The sequence below is a fragment of the Podarcis gaigeae genome (assembly GCF_964106915.1).
Source record: "Podarcis gaigeae genome assembly, chromosome: 8".
Taxonomy (NCBI): Eukaryota; Metazoa; Chordata; class Lepidosauria; order Squamata; family Lacertidae; genus Podarcis; species Podarcis gaigeae.
This window is the reverse complement of record NC_139684.1, coordinates 13,600,097-13,620,336: the sequence shown is the minus strand read 5'-3', so window position 1 is coordinate 13,620,336 and position 20,240 is coordinate 13,600,097. Positions and strand designations below refer to the sequence as shown.

General features: G+C 45.5%; 1 protein-coding gene across 5 annotated transcripts in view; it reads left to right on the top strand.

Moving 5' to 3' along the window:
• PAX7 (paired box 7) overlaps window positions 1-20,240 on the top strand; it is a 172,372-nt gene that overhangs the window by 14,345 nt on the left and 137,787 nt on the right. For 2 of the 5 annotated variants that reach the window (XM_083750248.1, XM_083750247.1), the window contains exon 4: window positions 234-368. The exons of 1 other annotated variant lie outside the window; for it this stretch is intronic. In XM_083750248.1, coding sequence (XP_083606374.1) covers window positions 234-368 — 135 coding nt within the window. The remainder of the gene's footprint in view (window positions 1-233; window positions 369-20,240) is intronic. 2 more of the 5 variants (XM_083750250.1, XM_083750249.1) reach the window with 1 other exon arrangement.

Sequence of the window (20,240 nt, the reverse complement as noted above, 5' to 3'; positions counted from 1 at the left end):
TTGTGCTTTGAAAATCCAAACAGGAGATCTGCAATCTCCAGATGGGCAAGCCTTATGAGTTGGGGCTGGTGATAGGATGTCATGGGGATGGAGCAGCAATAGATGTTGACCTTCCACCATGGATGGAGAGAATCCTCACCATTATTGATGGAAGTACCTTTTTTGCCTCCCAGTTTCAACTTTCCAGTTTCAAAGCAGCTTATATTTTCTTCTTCTGTCTTTGACTGTCTGAGGTTTAGTGAGTTCGATTAGCCGGGTGCTCCGAATCAAGTTCGGGAAGAAAGAGGAAGAGGAGGACTGCGATAAGAAGGAGGACGACAGCGAGAAGAAGGCCAAGCACAGCATTGACGGCATTTTGGGCGACAAAGGTAGAGAGAAAGGGAGGGAGGGGGACAATTACGAACACATACACCCCCTTTTAAAAAATAATAATTGTTGGCCTCTCTCCTGGTTTCCTCCATCCTATTGTATGTTGACATTGTGAAGTGAGTGGGAACTGCAAAAAAAATGTTTCAGCATTTAAGTGCTTCTGTTCCTGGAGTGTGCCAGCCAGCCAGCCACACCTTTTGGGGGCTACTCCATTCCAAGTTAGTTTGTTTATATTCACTGCAAATTCCTCTGAGCCCACCAGTGGTTTCCTCCTTGTGCTTGTGCAGATGGCCTTGTTTTGGTGGCACTCAAAGGATGAGCCTGTTGTTCGTATATGAAACTTCCCTCCCTGTGCTGTTGAGACTCCACCTCCCAGTATTCAGAAAACAATTTCAGTTTTAACCTTGTCACCCTGATCTGCTAGCTTTCTTTGTGCGGGGAAGGGATTTTCATACTGGTAACTACCACATCTGTAGTCTTGCAGCGACGGTTGCTTTCTATTGGTTCATTTCAAAAGTTTATTGCGAGTTGTTTGTGTGTTTGCTTTATCTTACTGCGAGCTGCTTTGGAGGCCTGTTGTCGGGCAAAGAGGCAAGACAAGGATTTTATAATAAATGGAAAGAATGAAGACAGGCTTCTGCTCCCAGGAGCTTACAGTCAGTGAGATGCAAGACTTAGGTGAAGATAAACCCAGAGTTTCTTTCACCAGAGCTAGGGGTGAAGAATCAGGTGTTTTTGGGCTCAAACTCCCATCAGCCCCAGCTAGTATGACCCAGGGGCGGGGATATCAACATCTGGAGGACTCTGAGTTAAAAGAAGGCAAAGTTGTGATGGAGGTAGACAGGGGCAGTGAAGGCAGGTGACAGAGGTAGCTAGGGACAGTAAAGGCAAGTGATGGTCTGGTTCAGGGATGCTGAACCTGTGAGCCTCTGGATGATTGGACTCCCAGCTCCCATCAGCCCCAGATAGCATGGCCAAGGACCAAGGATGATGGGAGATGGAGTCCAGCAACGTCCAGAGGACTTCAGGTTACCCAGCTCTCTGAGGCTAAAGGATTCTGGTCACAACATCCACATGTTTCAATCACTCTCGTGCCCCAGTCGTGGATTGCAACAAAGAATCCTGGGAAACTATAGTTTTTCAAGGGAGCTGGGAATTGTTAGGAGAGACCTCGCAGTGCTATGGTTCCCAGCCCCCTCGGCAAACTACAATTCCCGGGATTATTTGAGGGCAGCAATGACTGGATAGGAATGCTTTAAAAATTTAGGGCATATGTGACCGCAGCTAAACAGTCATGTGAAAGGCTTTGTGGAAAGGGTGTGTTTTAAGGATTGAGTTTTATTTTTATTTTTTTCCTACTTTTTTTTTAAAAGGAAATTCTCAGAGGGGTGAAATGAAAACTAAAAAGCCTTTAAAAAGCATTTAACTATTCAAGTGGGTCCTTTTTTTATATTGTAGAAAGTCCAAGCTGATTCCTCCCCTGGTTTTGAATATATTCTCAAAGATTTCAATACCTTAGCAGAACACGTTGGACTTTATAAAATCTTTGTAGATCAAAGGTTCTTAATAAGTGTAAAGTATAACTGTCTCAGGAGAATCTGAGAGGACATGATTTTTAAAATAATAATAAAAATAAAAATAAATAGGGGTCTTCAAGAATAATTTATAATCTTTTTTTCTGACCAGGTTTTTCAGTACTTTGTGCATTAATAATAATAATAATAATAATCAGGAACCTGCATAAATTATGCAAATTGACACATTCTGTAATTTTGCATAATTTTACTTTCCTTGTTATGGTTGGGACAGTGTCACAAATTGCCATTTCAACCACTGAAAACCTTATTCTGCCGTCTTTAATTCTGCATTGCCTTTTTATTTCCAAACCCATAAGGCCTAGAATCTTAAGATTCGTTTTTTAAAAAAACTTCTGCCTCCACTAGTGCATTCTGTATTTTTCTGTGCATGCGCCTGCAATCCTCTAAACCATCTAGCTCATCTTTGACTCATTTTTACAGAGCCCCCTGTATGTTAAGAAATAGCTTTGAATTCAGAACATATTCTTGATCGGGATTGAATAATGTTTTTCGGAGCTCTTTTTAGAGGTGGATAAAACAGGATGCAAGTCCGTGGTCCTCTTTTTGCTGGTGTATTGTTAAAATCCTTCATGTGGTCTACCACCTTGACTTTCAGTGGCCAGATAATCAAATTGCAGTGTTTCACGGCAAGAGTCGGGAGCCGTGCTTAATTCTTCAGCATGTAAACCCCACTGTGCTTTCTTTTAAAATAAAGTTTCTCTCCGGTACGATGTGATGCTGTTTAAGAGATGCTTTTAGACTGACGGAAGGCGGGAGGGAAAATGTACATATTTTCAGCACCTGAAATCTTAAGGATAACTTTTTCTTCCTTTCTTTTCTTTTTAAAAAAGAGGAAATGTTATTTGAAATATTATTTATATCATCCGTTAAGTTAGTGAAAGGGGAAGGCGGTATAGAGAATAGGCCCAGAGTGTGTCTTTCTTTCATTTTTCACACTTACTATTAAAAAATATAATCGCAGCAGACGCAGATTGCCCCCCAGAGGGAGTCTCCCTTTCCCTTTTCAAAGCTTGATTGATCTTTTGAAGACAAATCTTGAACTGTTGGGTGGTGTTAATAAAATTAGAGGGCCGCTTGGAAAACACAATAGGGGAGAAAAAGGGGAGGGGGTCTGGTTGTGGGGTCTTGGAAGTGTTAATGTGCTACCTGTCTGCCTTGGGTGGTTTGATTTTCACACATACACCCGTTTTTTGTGGTTTTTTGTTTTTGCTCCGGTGTTTTGGAACGGGTGGCGAAAGCTCCATCCAGAACACCAGCATGGACGTCTTGCCTTAAAAACCGGAGTCACTCCGGATCAGTTACTTATAAGGACTTGAAAGCGGGCTGGGGGGTGAGAGGGGGGTCCTAAATGAATTCGTTAAACAGATCACTTTCTCTTCGGCTTGCTGCTGTTTTCTAAATGGTCCCCTGAAACCGCCTTTGACAGTTTACTGATGGGGGGTATCAGATTCAATTATCCGTTGGGTTTCTGGATATCTTGTCGTGGGGGGGGGAGGCGTGGGAGGTGTCATGGAAATTGGGGGACAGATTCTTTCATATAGACATAAGTATATATTTGTACAGAGAGAGAGAGAAAGAGAGAGGTTTCAATGTGTGTGCAGATAGATGAATATGTGTGATCTTGAATTTCTTAAAAACCTAACGCCACCCAAGTTAGCATTTTTCCGCTGGGGTGGAAGGACTGTTTTTATTCGTGATAACGCCCAAAGTTTTGTGTTGGGGGGGGGTTTATAAATATATATATAAATGATATATATTTTATATATAAATATATAATGATACCTTGTTTGTTCGTTTTAAAATAATGATACCTTTCTGTTGTTTTATCTCCACTCCCCCACACACCCCAAAAAAATTAATTGAAGGGGAAGGCGATGACGTTTGTCATTTGGGGTTTCGTTAGGGTATATTGGGGTGTGCGGCGGGAGTGGGGATATGTAAATTGGGGGGGGGGGCGTGATTCTGGAGCAAAGCTTCTATTCTGTAATTAATAACCCAGTAGCAGAGAGCGCTCAGAGAGCGGCTGGAACAGTTCCGTTTTCTACATCAATATAAGGGGTTGTGGGGTTGTCCATTTCATGGGGGGGGGGGTTGATCCATTTCCTTCACATGGATGAGCAACGGAGGGAGGGTCTTATGACTGAATGCTTTTTGAGAGGGTGTGTGTGATAGAGGGCATTTTGGGGGTGTAGGAAGGAGCACTTGGCTAACTCCACCCTAAAATAAAATATTAACAAGAATTTGCCCGAAAGAGGGGATAAAGAGAAAAGGGAGAAGGTCGTTTCTCAGATCTCAGGCACATTTACCTGGAAACAAGTCGCACTACTGCAGCGGTTGGTTGAGGGGTTTACATTCGAGTAAACATGCCCAGGCCTCGGCTGCACGGTCTTTACTCCCGAGTAAGAGCATTACAAGTAATGGTTGCTTGTATTTAATTTTTATTGGACTGGAATAACGATACGGCCCCTAATGGGCTTCTGAGGTGCATTTCATCTCTCAGAAAACAGAATTATTATTATTATTATTATTATTATTATTATTATTATTATTATTATTATTATTATTATTTTAAAAATGGCTATTCATTTTTCAAGATCTTAAAAAAATAGGAAGGGTGACCAGCGTTTTCCGACCGAATATATCACGCTGAGATTACAGCGGGTTGATAATCTCCACTTCTTATCATTTTTATTTTTGCCCCCAAAAAAGCCGATTAAAAATATATGTATATTCGGTGCTGGAACTCGAAATGTTTGAACAGAAGGTGAATAAATCGCCTTGTTTGGCTTTCGGGTCTCGCCTTTGGCTGGGAGGGGGGTTAACCTTGGAGATGAACTTCGCTTTGCAAAGACTTTTCCAAGTCGATTAAAAACTTTTAAATACGGCAAAGGAACTCTGTGGCCCCAAAAAGCAAACAATTTTTTAAAGAGGTTGGAGGGTGCGCGGGAGGGGGGGGGCAAACAGACGAAGCTGTGTGTCTCTCTTTTTTTCCTCCTCCTCGCCCCCCTCCCATTAAAATAGAGAGAAAGGAGGGGGGCGAGTTCGGCCTTGGCTTATTCTTATTCAAAAAAATTCCCAAGGCAGGGCCGCGGAGTTTGGGAACAAAACGGGGGCAGAAGAATGGGAGATAGATTTATTCAAAGCGCCCCGCTGGTCGATAGTTTTGTAATATTATCCGCGCCGTCTGTTGCAAGAAGAGGGGAGGGGAGCCGGTTGGAGGTTAGCAAAACGCTGCTCCCCCCCCCTTTTTTTCTTTTTTGGGCGGGAGGGGGTCTTTGGTTCAAATTGCTCAATATCCACTTGTAAATCAGGTCTTTTGTCGCTGAATAGCGATCGGTGCTAGTTTTGCCTCCCCTCCCCACCCCACATCGTGATCGAAAATAAAATAAAAATAAAAAGTGGACATACTTTTTGTTTGTCTGTTTGTTTAGGCCTTAGAGAATACCCTCGACTCAGATTCTTAGGCAGGTACTCCCGTCCCTCCCCCCCCCCTCCACGAAAAGTTTGCAAATTGCATTCCGTGGGAGTTTGGTCGTAAAGTAGATTTAATGGAGTTTTATTTATTTCTCGAATTCCACTTTTCCTTTCCGGCTGTTTAAATATTTTTGTGCACGTGTAATGGTGGTTCTTTCCTCATTTAAGATGTCTTTTTCAGGATGATTCACGTCCGTTTTTTGTTGTTGTTTTTTTCCTCCCCAAAGAAATTTGGGGTTTCTGGAAAGAAAGAAAAACCAAAGTTTTCAGGGAGGAAAAACGGAAGGTACGCCAAAATAAAAGGCTCTTGTGTGCGGAGCTAAATAAATGGACTGCTCCAAAAGTGACCCCCTCAAAAAAAAAAAAAAAAAGAGGGGGGAAAAAGAGGAGAACGAAAGAGGGAGAGGGAGGGAGAAAGAAAATGAGAAACCAACACTAACTGGTTGATATTTTAGAGGTTCCGATGGAGGAATCACTCAGTCCTAAGAATTGTCCTCTTTTTATCGCGCATTTGTTTAGCTTGAAAGTGAATTTCTATTGCCTACAAGATCGCGAGTTTTTGAGAGGTTTTGTTTGATCCCCCGCCCTTGAAAGAAGATGCGTTTATTTTTTTGAAGAGGGGGAGGGCGGGTAGAAGCAGGGCCTCCTCGCGAGTAAGCGCGTGCGCCCCGCGCATTGCCATGTGAAAGCACTTCTTCCTAGCTGTGGGTGAGGAGTGGGCCTTCTGCCCCACCCCCGCATTCAAGGCTCCGATCCGTGTCCTTTCGAAATGAGCATATATAGAAATTATTGTCTTTTCGTCTTTTAAAAACCCTCTGGACGAATTTACTTCCAGTTTCAAGAAAGCTGGTGAAGAGACGCCCTACACGAGGAGGCTGAGGGGTTTGTTGTTATGTGGGGGTTTTTTTGGCGTGCGGGGGGGAGTGGAATAAGAGAAATGGCCTTCAGAAAAGTGAAGATCCATTTGCGAAAAGGGGCCTCAGGTTCGATCCCCGCAAAAGTGCTTTGATTTCTCACCTCCTCCATACCCAGATTTCCCAGCCGTGTCTTAGATCACTCGTTGGAATTTATTTATTTTTTAAGAAAACCAGAGAATGCGAGAAATCCTCCCCACAATCCATAAATCTCCTTTCAAGCCTGCCAAACTTTTAATTGCCCTAATTAAAGTTCCTAATGACCATACTTAACTTGTAAAACATTTTTTCCATACATACACCTCCAACCTTTTTTGGGGGGGGATCTCTGGGTCTGCATTGTTGTTGTTGTTTTAAAAATACTCTCGTACCCCCCACCACCACCCTTCTCTGGAGTAAATTCTCTTTGAAGTAAACGAGACTGGGGATTTAATGACTCCCAAGTAAGCGCGCGGAGGGGATCGGGGTAGCTCGTCTCCGGCTTGCACCTTTTGGATCGGGGCCCTTCGGTTAGGTGGGGCGGATTCTTGGGGGGGAAACGTGCCTCCAGGACCTAGGCGTTTGGAGAACTCCCTATATCCCTTTCCTAACTCTCAGCTGCCTCCCAGCAGCAGTGGGGTTACTCTCCAGTAGATATACAGGATGCAGAATCCTCGTCCAAAATCGCCACTTTTGGAAGAAAGAACTAAAGGAAGAAAAGTCTGCGTATTCCTGATTTCGCCCACCGCCTCGAAAACCGCTTTAGGATACGATTGTCTAAATGTTTAGGGTTAAAACAGAGCCCTGGGTCGGGTTGTGCCTCTAACAGAGTACGATACTAAGCACCATAACAGAAGACTTATTACCTAGTTTATTGTTATTATTACTATTATTTTATTATTCAGTATAGGTGATAATTATTTATATCCTCCCAGTTTTGTTGCAAAACCCCTGGACGCTGCCATGTAGAAAAGCTATGTGTAAAAAACTTCTTTTTTAAAATAAAAATCCTTTTTCTCAATACTCAGAAAACAAACCCCTGTTCCTGACCCTCTTCATTCTTTTAGCCCAGACGGCAGACCGAGTAAATTTAATGAGGTTTACTTAGAGCAGTGTTGGAATGATTTTTGGGGGGGCAACCCCCATTTTTACCTGCTCCACGTTTATTGTTTTAGGAGATTGGGCTAAATTAGGGTTTGGGGATCCACCGAAGACCCGCATCCCAGAACACTATAGAGAAAAGGCGCTTAAAATTGCAGCCGGATCCTATCCCGTGAATATCTGGAAGCGATCCTGCGCTCATAGGGATCATACTGTGGGCACAAGCGCCCCTTTTAATACTGTTTAGGATCTGAACCGAACAACTAGTGCTGATTTCCTAGAAGACGCGCTTGCTCCGTTGGCCCCCAGCACTTTTCTTTTTGGCCAGAGTGATTTTGGAAGGCAAACCCAGGCAATCCAATGGGCTTACTCTCTAGGAAGGTGTGCGAAAGCCGGGTAAGGGGGGGGGGGAGAGGTTTGTGGGATTCACTACTCGGGAGTGACTCCTTCTGAATTGTATTGGGGGGGGGGGGCTGCTCCCAGGTAAGTGAAGGATCGGAACCTCGGACCTTTCTCTATGCATTTTGCCTGGTTCACGACCCAATCCCCACCCCCAAAGATTTTTATTCTTATTAATTCCCAAGTAAACGTGCAAAACATTTCAGCTTGGGAGAGCCAGCTCCCCTTCGCACGCCTTTCTCGGACGTAAAAGCTTCATGGGAGGTGGGGTGAGAGAGGAGACAGACGTTGCACCCCCCCCCCAAAAAAAAAGTCATGTGCTGGAGAGGTTGTACAGCCAGGTATACTCGTGAGTAAGTCTCCCTTGGGCATCTCCTTTTTCCCAGGGAGACTTATTGTTTCCCAGGAATAATAGGAGATGGGAAAGGAGGAGGCGTCTTTGGGGGGGGCAGTCCCCCCCAAAAAAGAACCCTCTACAGTGGCCTGTGCTGGATTTTCTTAGTAGGGATCCGAGCTCTCCCGGCTGCATCGTGAAAGAAAAGGCTCCCCTCGCTCGTCTGTTTTTTTTTTTTTTTTCTTTTCCTCCCTCTCTCTCTATCATCCGCTTGGCATTTAATAACGTTAAGACTTATTAGCGGTCGTAATGAAAACTGTGGCGCCTGAATAGTGCGCTGTGTTGGAGAGGGGTGTAATAGCTCCGAGGCATGTTAAGAAAATGTATTTATCCCCAATCAGGGACTCACTCTTCGGGTTCCCAGCACAAACGTTAAGTTGAAGGGGTTTAAGACAGATTAAATTGAGTCTTTATTTCGCTCGCACTTTCATCTTTAAACGGCTCACTCCGCTTGGCCCACGGCGGATATTCATGAGGGCTAGCCGCGCGCTGTGTGTGTGTGTGTGTGTGTGTGTGTGTGTATAGGAGGGAGGGAGGGAAGGAAGGAGGGTGTCTTCCAATACCACCTCTCCCGCTCGCCTCTTTCTCTTCCTCCCCTTCTCAAAAAAATAAAATCCTGGGCTGTTTCTCATTTCGTTTGTTTAGGGTGGCGGGGGAGGGATGGGCGAGCGAATTTATTCGTCTGGTCATCAGAGTCTCTGAGGGTAGGGAGGCAGTCCAGGCCGAGGAAGCTGGGGGCCACAAGGAGTGGGCTAGGCTGCGGTACTATAGACCACCTCCAAATCACTTTTACCACTCCTATCATGGTATATGAGTAAGCGTTCGTGGAGCGGGGAAGGGCCATTTGGCTACCGCAGGGCAGAGCGCTCGCCAGCCTCTCTGGTGTAGTCGGTTCAGTGGCTCAGAAACTCTTTCTGCCACCATACCTGCACACGCTTACTAGGGTGTGCGCGCGTCCCAGTAATAGATTTACTCCTAAGTAGGTACGCATGGGATTGGAAGGTGTCCTGAAGCCATTTGCACGTGGCGGTGGTTTTGCTGCAACGTGGGCACCCACATGGAAATTGAAATTATCATTATTATTTTATTTTGTTGCAATCATTTGAATAATATTGCAAAGGGCCTCATCTCACAGCGCCCGCCCCTCTGCATGAAAGTTAGAATTGGAACCGTTTCTGGGAGATTTGAGGTGCACACGAGAGGGAGAGTCTCCTTTGCACGCCTTAGATACAGTAATACGCGTTTTGTCTCCTGCAGAAATGGGAGTAAGCGTCCTAGCTTTAATAGATCTGGAGGTGTAAAACCAGGCAGATGGAGTGGGAGTGGTGGAGCTCGTCCTAGCATCCTATACCACCTGTCCCTGCTCAAGAGCAAGTTAGTTCTGTGAGAGGTTTAACTCCCCAGGAAAAAGGGGCCCGGGAGTGCAGGCTGAGAAAATGGGTGTCAAATAGGATGAGGATGGGTCCAGCATCGGTCAAGGATAAAGGAGAGGTCCCCAGGATATTGACAAGGCAAGGTTACAGTGCAATCCGGGCATGGCCCAGGTGTGAAATTTGCTACCCCCACGCAATGGTTTTACTTCTGAGTAAACCCCGGAAAAAAAGAGATTATTGCGTTGTGATTTGGTTTCTAGGCGCATCCTAGACAATGAAGAAGGTTTCAGGGGTTAAGAAATTGGCTGCCGCGTGCGTAATTGCGCGCGCATTTAGGGGTACTGTTAATTTAGGAGTAAGACCCACGGAAAGTTATGGAGGGGGTATCGCTGGTTATTTGTTTAAAAACAAACCAACCTGCAAATCGTATTAATTTGGCATTTCCAATTAAGTTGAGGGAGAAGCAGGGAGAAATGGACTAGATACTTCGACTAGGATATGTGAGTCGTGGTGGTTGTTGTTTTTTCACTTGACCCTTGGCCTGTGTTCTGTGCTACTCGTGAGTAAAGCTCGACAGGGGATGGGGGAGGGGGTTATAAATAAAACACAATGGACCAAACTGTGTGTGTTTGGACATCGCCAGTGTAAAGGAACGTGGGGATTTTAAAGAACTTTGCACGTGTTTGCGTACACATATGCGCAGAAGTGTCCCGATATTGACTTCCCAAAGCAGCTTCGGAAGCTGGTTAAACGTGGTCTGTCGGAGCTGTGGGACTTACTCGTGAGACGGAGCCAGAAAGGTGCCTGTGGGTTTGTTCTATTCCTTTGGTTGTGGATTTGGAGAGAGGGTGGCGCTGTAAGATGGACTCAAGAACGTGGCCTCATACCAGATAACAACTTTGATCCATCTAGCTGAGGATGCTAACTGCACTAGGTGGTGAAGGCTCGCTAGAGTTTCATGCAGGACTTTCCCAGAGCTACCTGGAGATGCTGGAATCCTTCTGCATGCAGGACAGATGTTCTGCCAGTGAGCCACCACCCTTTACCAAAAGGGATTTCTGATCCTTCAGGAGATGGTTGTGTGTTGCGCTCAGGATGACAGATGTAGAGATCTGGAACTGGGCTGAGGTTGACTCACTGGAGCTGGCCTCCCGGTTCCAGGGTTTAAGGGCAGAAGTAGCCGCGAATATCTCTCCATAGATTCCTCTGAGATCCAGTTACGGGAATCACAAGGGGCGCAGTTGCTGTTGTGCTCAGGTCCTGCTTTGGGCTTCATAGAACTGTGGAGTTGGAAGGGACCCGAAAGATCCTCTCTAGTCCAGCCCCGTGCAATGCAGGAATATGCAGGAGTCCCATACGGGATCGAACTTGCAACCTTGGTGTTCTTAGCATCACACTCTAACCAACTGAGCTATCCAGGCATACCGTGTCTGCTTGGCCACTGTGGGAACAGCATGCTGGACTAGATTGGCAATGGGCCTGATCCAACAGCCAGTCTCTTACATTTCAGTGCTCCTGGGAATGGATTTGTTTTAGGCTGAGCAGATAAAGGTAAAGGTAAAGGTACCCTTGCCCGTACGGGCCAGTCTTGCCAGACTCTGGGGTTGTGCGCCCATCTCACTTAAGAGGCCAGGGGCCAGCGCTGTCCGGAGACACTTCCGGGTCATGTGGCCAGCGTGACAAAGCTGCATCTGGCGAGCCAGAGCCGCACACGGAAACGCCGTTTACCTTCCCGCTGGTAAGCGGTCCCTATTTATCTACTTGCACCCGGGGGTGCTTTCGAACTGCTAGGTTGGCAGGCGCTGGGACCGAGCAGCGGGAGCGCACCCCGCCGCAGGGATTCGAACCGCCGACCTTTCGATCGGCAAGTCCTAGGCGCTGAGGCTTTAACCCACAGCGCCACCTGCGTCCCCACGCCTCAGCAAAACGGCACGCTTTTTTCTCCAAGTCAATCTATTCCAGATCACGACATTTTTTGTGCATTTAAAGCACATTCAGTTAGAACACACGACTTCTCCCCAAGAGTCCTGGGAAATGTAGTTTCACCCTCACAGCACTACAGTTCCCAGCATCCTTAGCAAACGCCAGTTCCCAGGATTCTTTGGGGGTAAGTCGTGTGCTTTAAATGTGCCTTCAACGTGCTTTAAATGTCTGCCGTTGTGGATCTGCTGTAGGTGTGATCTGAAACACAGGTAATGCAAAAATCATTTATTTATCTATATATATATATATATATATATATATATATATATATATATAATCCATATTTTAAAACTGAAACACTAATTTTGGAGAAAGTAAACTTTAAAATTCCCCTACTGATGCTCCCCCCCCCCCCATTTTATATTTGTATGGTCTCTGTGAGGCGGAAAACGTCCATGCAGTTTATCTCCCGGTTTCTCGTTGCAGAAACACGCATCATTGCAGAAACACGCATCTCGATCTCCACTTCTGTATGTGTAAACACACACACACACGTGTATTGTACAAGTAAAAACAACAACAAACAGAACCGTTTGTCAGCCTATCTGAACACCCCACCCAGCACCCCCACCTTTACGGGAAACCTGACTTTATGGAAGGGGGCGCGGGGGGGGGAAAGGAAGGAAGTGGTTTGGCTTGATTTAATTAAGGGAGCAGGAGGACGTGGACTCACCCATCCTCCTTTCCCTCTTGCTGTCCGTGCTCGTTTTAGTTTCACACCTGGAGAGATTAGGCGTCTCTGCACAATGTTGGAGCCTTACACCTGGCTGATTTTATTTATTTTTTAATTTCCTTTTGGGGTCGGAGGGATTGGGTGTGGGGGGTGCCAAACCCCAGCTCCCTTCCCCTCCTCCCCTCCCCCTTGAAAACAACAACAACAACCCCAAACACCCCTTTCTTCCAAAATAACACCTTCTCCCATCCGTGGGTCTCCGCTGTCTCTATGTTTGAGAAGGGGGAAATCCACCAAACGGGGGTGGGATTACCTAAAGGGTTAGCAATCTAATCAAACAGCGAGCAGGCAGGATTTGGAGTGGGATCAAGAAGCATAATGGGGGGCAGCAGGGGAGATGGAGGCGGGAGGCGGAGGGGGAACGATGGGGTTCATTTGGAGGCAGGAGTGAGAAAGTTGTAAGGGGAAGAAGGGAACAGGATGGAAAGAGGAGAGAGGAGGAAATGGACAATATGGAGAGGGGGGGAGAAGGGGGAAGGCCTTATCTCAGTGGCACCTGCTTGGCATTTCGAAGGGCCCAGGTGGCGGGACAGAGACCTCGGCCTGAAGCTCTGGAAGGCCATTGCTGCCAGTCAGTGTAGGGAGCACTGAGATAGATGGTCTGCTTTCAGTATAAAGCAGCACCCTATGTTCCCGAGGAGAGAGAGAGAGGGAGAGGAAGGAAGGAAGGAAGGAAGGAAGGAAGAAAGAAAGAAAGAAAGAAAAGAAAAGAAAAGAAAAGAAAAGAAAAGAAAAGAAAAGAAAAGAAAAGAAAAGAAAAGGAAGGAAGGAAGGAAGGAAGGAAGGAAGGAAGGAAGGAAGGAAAGAGGGAAAGAAAGAGCGAGCGAGCGGGAGGAAGGGAGAGAGAGAGGAAGGAAAGAGGGGAGAAAAAGAAGACTAGGAAAGAAGGAAGGGAATAAAGAAGGAAAGAAAAAGAAAGGGGGAGAGAAGAAAGAGAAAGAAATAATAAGAACGAGGGAGAGGAAGGAAGGAAGGAGAGAGAGAGAGAGAGAGAGAGAGAGAGAGAGAGAGAGAGAGAGAGAAAAGAGAGGGAAGGAAGGATGTGGAAAAGAGAGGAGAGGAAAATAGAATTTGATAAGCGGGGAAAGTGGGGAAGAGAAAAAGGAAGGCTGGAAAAAGATGTGGCCGAGGGGAGAAAGGAAGATGAGGAAAACAAGTGAACCGTAAAGAGGAGGAGAGGCAAAGAGGGGAAAGTGAAAAGAGAAAAAGGAGAAATCAGGAGAGAGCTGGGCGGAGGGCAGGGGAGAGGCGGGCGGGCGGGCGGGGTCCAGCCTGCTCCCACGCGGGGCTTCCACGCCTCGTCGGCGCGCGAGGCTTGAGACAAATAAGGTACAACCACAATGAGCGGCGATAACAATTACAAAGGCAAACAGGGGCTTTCGGGGACGGAGGCGGCGGAGGGGGGAGGGCTCCGCTCAACCCCGGTGTAGACATCAACAAAGTCTGCGAATGTTTGCAAGATAAAACTCCTTTCCAAATCCGCTGTGACGGCGAGGCGAGAGCGAGCGAGCGAGAGATAAGGGCTTCTGGGGCGGGGGGGGGGGGCGCACGATGAGGGTGGGGATATGCACCAGCATAATCTAATACAAGAGACGTGGCTGGCGCTCTCTGTCTTTTTTTTTTAAGTTAAAACAAGGGGGAAAGGAGGGGAGCTTAGATTATGCAAGGAAAAGCTGGGGGGGGAGGAGAGTTGAGACAAGGCAGCTAACCTGGGTTGGAGAGGGTCAGTCTCCCCAGATTCCGTCTAAGGACACCCCCCCCCAAAAAAAAATCAGTTAAAATGTTGCCCTGAGAGGCAGCAGCTGAAGAAGAATCCTGTGTAACCCCCACAAGCTTGCCACTTTCCTTTCCCAACTCTTTGCAGTGCCCTTAAAATACTTTTAAAAATGTATTGGGTCTCTGGGGCAAACCCAGGAGGGTTTTGTAGCATCATAGAGGTGGAAGGGATTCCCAAGGATCATCTACTTGCACTTTGATGTGCTTTCGAACTGCTAGGTTGGCAGGAGCAGGGACCGAGCAACGAGAGCTCACCCCGTCATGGGGATTCAAACCGCCGAATCCGCAGAATTAGACGCTGCATAATTTTTTGGATTTTGTGAAGGGCAGCAACAGATTGTTTCATTTAATATGATGGCATTTTTTAGGGCAGTAGGGAGGGAGAAGGGCGCTGCTCTGGTTCGCCAGAAGTGGCTTAGTCATGCTGGCCACATGACCCGGAAGCTGTACGCCGGCTCCTTCGGCCAATAAAGTGAGATGAGCGCCGCAACCCCAGAGTCAGCCACGACTGGACCTAACAGTCAGGGATCCCTTTACCTTTACCTGAGAATACACACAGCAAATGTAAAAGGAGGGGAGAGGGTGCTAACCTGCACCCCTTCTGTAGCTAGGATTTGTGTCCATACCAATTTTGATGGTAACTCTGTTACTTAGAGTTGTGGCATCAAAGGAGGACTCTAATGTGTGAGTCAATGAGCTGTGATTCCTGAATTTCATGGGGTTGGACTAGAAGACCCTTGGATTACCTTCCAGCTCTGCAGTTCTGTGATTCCGTTACCTCTAGTCAGGACTGAGCATAGATTCTGCTTCTTGGTAGAATTGAAGAAATCCTCCATGGCTGTCTACAGATGAAGTCCTATGTATGCAGGGGTTGTCTTCGGTTATGTCCTATTCAGAGTAGACCTACTGAAATTCATGAACCAAAGTTGGCCGTGTCTATCATTTTCAGTAGGCTCTTCCCTGTGTAGAATGAACATTGAATGTTCACCCCATGTGTGAAATGGGGACCTTGTTGTCCACAGAATGTTACCTGGGATGGAAATTTGAGTTGCTACTGCAATAGGGGTGTGTGTGTTGCTAGATATATCTGCCTACAGCAAAATGAATTAAAGAATTGTGGAGTTGTAAAGGACCCTCAATGTCATCTAGTCCAACCGTGGCATAGCAGGGATTTTTTTTGTTCAGAACGACTATTTGCCCATTTGGAGGAACTGGCACTACAGCTCATTTCCATGCTGGGGAAAGATGCTAAGTTATTTCACTCCTTAGATATATTGAGCTGAACCGAATGAAATCCTAGTTAGAGCAGATCCATTGAAACATATGGACCTAAGTTTCTGCTCATTAATTTCAATGGGTTGGCTACTGTTGTTGGCTATAACCCATTGTTTCAAGGAGGTTTTTCCTATCTAAAAAGCAACCTTTTTAAAATTGTAACCTTATGGATCGTGAAGTCTGCTCTGAAGGCATTTGTGATTTTGTGTACAGATTTCTTGGTGGCTTTCGTAGATAGGGATGGTTGGTTGTAGATCGCTGCATATGTGGCAAAAATTGTGGGCAGTGCACTAAACGATCCTGAATAGCCCATAGATAAATAACTACTAGCAAGCATTGTTGACCTATTTGTATATAGATCAGTGGTGGGGAAATTGGGGCACTCCAGATTTTATTGGACTCCAACTCCCATCACCCCCGCAGCCAGCATGGTCAAGGATGATGGGGCCTGTAGTCTGGAAACATCTGGAGGACCACTGGTTGCCCACCCCTGATCTAGAGTGAGATTCTTTTTTTCTAGAAATGCATAGTTTAAAACATGTCGGATTATCTAAGGGAAAGAGGGAGAGAGAGAAATCTGCCGACAATAATAATATTTTTTAATGTCTGTAGCAAACAGCTGCCCAGAAATTAAGGAGTAAAGGAAAAAGAAAAGTAGAATATTTGATGGGATTTGGTAATATTTACCAAATATTTACCAAATCCTATACAGGTTTTGTATAGGAAATATCAGAGCTAGATGTCTTTAAAGGCTCAATATGCTATTTATAGGTCTAGACTCTAGAGCAAAAGAGATTATATCTCTAGAAAGCGAAATCATGGTGGGTCTTTGGGTGGGTCAAGGTGGTGAAATCATTATCGGAAACCACAGAAGCTGGGCTCAAATATAGACTTGTGGTTTGGATGAAAGTTCTGTCCTTTAAAAAATAGCCTTTCCCTTTATAAAGAGTAGGGGCGCTTCTTGCTGATTTCCAGAAAGTGACTCTCTCTCTCTCCCTGTGGGTGGGTGTGGAGAGAGAGAGAGAGAGAGAGAGAGAGAGAGAGAGAGAGAGAGGCTGAAGTGAAAAGTGCCCGTTCTCTAAAATGTTGATCCAAAGCTGGAAATACGGGTGGCTGTAATCAACTGTTTGCAATATCTAGAAAGTTGGGGGTGGGCTTTTTATTGGACCTAGAGGGGGAGGAGGGGAAATAAGCTTTCTAGAACTAAGAGCAATGTATATAAATCATTGGTGTCCCATGTGGGGTTAATGTGTAAAAGTGATTGTGCGTTAGGTAGTGTGAATGTTGACAATGGGGGGTGTATAACAGGCAACTTGTAATGGGACCTACGCGAATGGGTTTTTCCACCTTTGCCCCTTTCTCATTGTCCTCTCTTCCCCACCTGACATTTTGGACCGTTCCGATTGGCTTATCGTATGAAGAATCCATGCAGGTTCAACCACAGCAAGGTGACATTGGGGGGCACACCGGCCTCACCCAGGTTTCGCAGGCAAGCAAAGCAGCAAACCACAATGATAATGTCCTACCTCCACTGCTGGAGGCTGTGGCTGAGAATTGCAAGTTTCTGGTGACATTATTCCCTGGAGGAAGGTTTCAAGTTTTTTCTTAAATGAAAACTTAAATAGTTTTTTTTTAATTCATTGTAGATGTTATTCCAGAATTCTTTAATGGCTGTGCATTCCCACCACATGTGCATATATGACCCTATACCATCTTTACACCTCCAGCAAGTTGGTGATCTATTTTTATACATCTTTGCGAGTTTTGCTGGAGAGTGGTGCCATCTGTCTTGCATTTTCATAATATTTTCTCTCAGATTATAGCATGCCGTAACTTTAATATCCTACCTCCACAATTTCTCCCATTGATCCATATAAATGTTGTATTCTAGACATTGCACCCATTTCACCATTGGTCCTTTCACCAATTCTTTCACCTCCAGCTCTAAGAGAAGGTTATAAATTCTTGAGATGTATTTTCCTTTAGATTGGATTAATTCTTTTTCAAGTCTCGATGTTTCCTTTGCAAGACCTTCCTTTTTATCTAAGTTCAATCTTTCATTTATCTGAAAATATTGTAGCCAGCTCCTGCTTGTGGGCTTCCTGTTGGGATATCTGGTTGGCCAATGAGAAAAGAATGTTGGACTAGATGGGCCCTTAGCTTGATCCAGCAGGAAAACTTGTTCTTATGATCCAAGATCATAGAATCATAACATTGCAGAGTTGGAAGGGATCCTGAGGATCATCCCCTGTCATGCAGGAATATGCAGCATACAGGGCTTGGACTTGCAACCTTGGCGTACCAACTGTGTAGTGATAATTACCAATTTGGATGGCACAAATTCTCTGAGGGTATGACCATCAGTGTCTATGTTCTACCCTCTGAATACCAGTGGCTAGGAATCTCAAGTGCTGTTGTCCTTATGCCCTGTTCCATTGGGGCATCTGATTGGCCAATGCGAGATCAGAATGCTGGACTATATGGTTCCTTGGCCTGATCCCGCAAGCTCTTGCATTCATTCATCATCTAGTCCAAGTTGTATGTGCTCAAAGCACAGGGGCATCTATAGAAAGAAAGAGATGCTGGACTTGTTAACAGAAACTAATTGAATGTTCGATTCCCTGTGTGCATATGTATCATTAAAAAAAACAAGAACAACCCATTGTCAGCAGCGCAGTTATCTCACATATTTAGGTTCCAGCACATTGCAATTTATTTACAGTACTTTCCTCGAATCTCTTTTTCTGGAGCCTTTCAACCGAGCCTCACTTCCTCTCCAGTGGCTGAATATTTCAGTCTCTCTTTCTGGGTATCTTGTGTGATTGCACAGGAGAAAAGGGAGATATATGGGTGGGTGTTTTTTCCCTCCTTCCCCCAGTGGTTGTGGTTAAAGGAATTATATTTACCCACTTTTTTTCTTTTCTTGTCTTTTTTTTTTTTGCAATAAGCTTGGTGAGAGAGAGAGAGAGTCATTGAAAAAGATGAGATGAGAGGGACGAGGACTTCAAACGAATCCATCATCTCTGGAGTTGGTGGAGATTTAGAGACAGTGTTGTCTGTGGAACGGGGAGGGGGGAGGAAAAGAGTTATTTAGATATTAAAAAACCATATTTTCCTAGAGGCATCAGGAGTTTCCGCCATCCACACTTTCCCCTTGCAGCTATTTGGCTGGGTGAAATACTCAAGACCCAAATGTTGAGGAGAGATAACGCTGGCGAGCCACGCCGTGGTCTTCGAACCGCATCAGAGCATTAAACCCAGATTAACCTCTCCTTTCCCCCTCCCTCCCCATTCTCCTTCAACTCCCTCTTCCCACCCCCCCTCAAGCCCCCACCCCCCATCACACACATTTTTTCCCCCAGTGGAATTTACATGGAAGGATTTTAAAGCATACACAATTCTTAGCCTTTAAGCTTAAAGGTACTTAAGTTGAGCATTAGGGTAAAACTGGGATGTGGGGGGGGGGGGAGAGAGAACAGGAGAGAAATACCCCCTCCAAAATGTTGCTGTTGTTGTTTCATAATGTAAAGAGCCCCCCCCCACACACACACCATTACACAATGAAGTCCAGATTCTAAAGTTGCCAAACTGTCGTTGGAAACCCATCCATATTCCACCTATAATGCTATTGCATATGGAAAGGTCCTGGGAAGATGGAAAGTTTAATGTGGCACTTTCTAAGATCTCAGAGTGCTTTGTGGACTTTTTCTCAGAGAAGATGGGCCCATGGGTCAGTGACAGAACATCTGATTTGCATGCAGAAGGTGCCAGGTTGAACCAATTCAGTATAAGTCAACTTAAAGGTAAAGGGACCCCTGACCGTTAGGTCCAGTCGTGGCTAGGTTGGCAGGAGCAGAGACCAAGCAATGGGAGCTCACTCCGTCGCGGGGATTCGAACCGCTGACCTTCTGATCGGCAAGTCCTAGGCTCTGTGGTTTAGACCACAGCGCCACCCGCGTCCCATAAGTCAACTTACTTTGCTCCTATTCAAATCAGCCCTTTGTAGGAACAATGAGCACTAGAATCTTGCTTTATTTTTAATGGGAGGCAGTAGCTGTGCGGTTAGTACATGGAAGCACCTGCTTTGTGCATGGATGCTCCCTTGGTTCAATCCGCAGCAGCATCTCAAGGTAGGCCTGGGAGACCCTCCCTTGCTGAAACCTGAAGAATCTCTGCCTGTCAGTGTAGGCCAAACTGAGCTAGATGGAGCACAGGTCCAAATCTGTATAAACCAGTTCCTGCTGTTCTTATGAAGCTGCACCATACCCAGCATCCTGTTCTCACAGTGGCCAACCAGATGCCTGCAAGAAACCTGCCATCAGGATCTGAGTACAACAGTAAACCCTCCTCCACTGTGGTTTCCAGCAACCAGTATTCAGAAACATCACTGCTTCCAGCCATGGTGGCAGAGCATAGCCAATAATGGCTAGTTGACATTGATCACCTTCTGGTCCATGACTTTGTCCAATCCTCTTTCAAAGCCATCCAAGTTGGTGGTCTCCTGTGGCAGCAAGTTTGATAGTTAACTATGCAGTCATACCCTCCAACATTTCTCTGATGAAAATAGGGACGTCCTATTTAATAATAATAATAATAATAATAATAATAATAATAATAATAATAATACCCCACGCATTAACTGGGTTGCCCCAGCCACTCTAGGTAGCTTCCAACATATATAAAAACATAATAAAACATTAAACATTTTTTTTTAAAGTCCCCTATACTTTAAAAAGTCTTCTAAAGGTTGTCTAGTTCCTTATCCCCTTTGCTCGAGGGTCATGTAACTCTATACCCTCCAACATTTCTCTGCTTAAAATAGGGACTTCCTAAGGAAATGTGGGACATTCTGGGATAAAACTAGAAACCGGG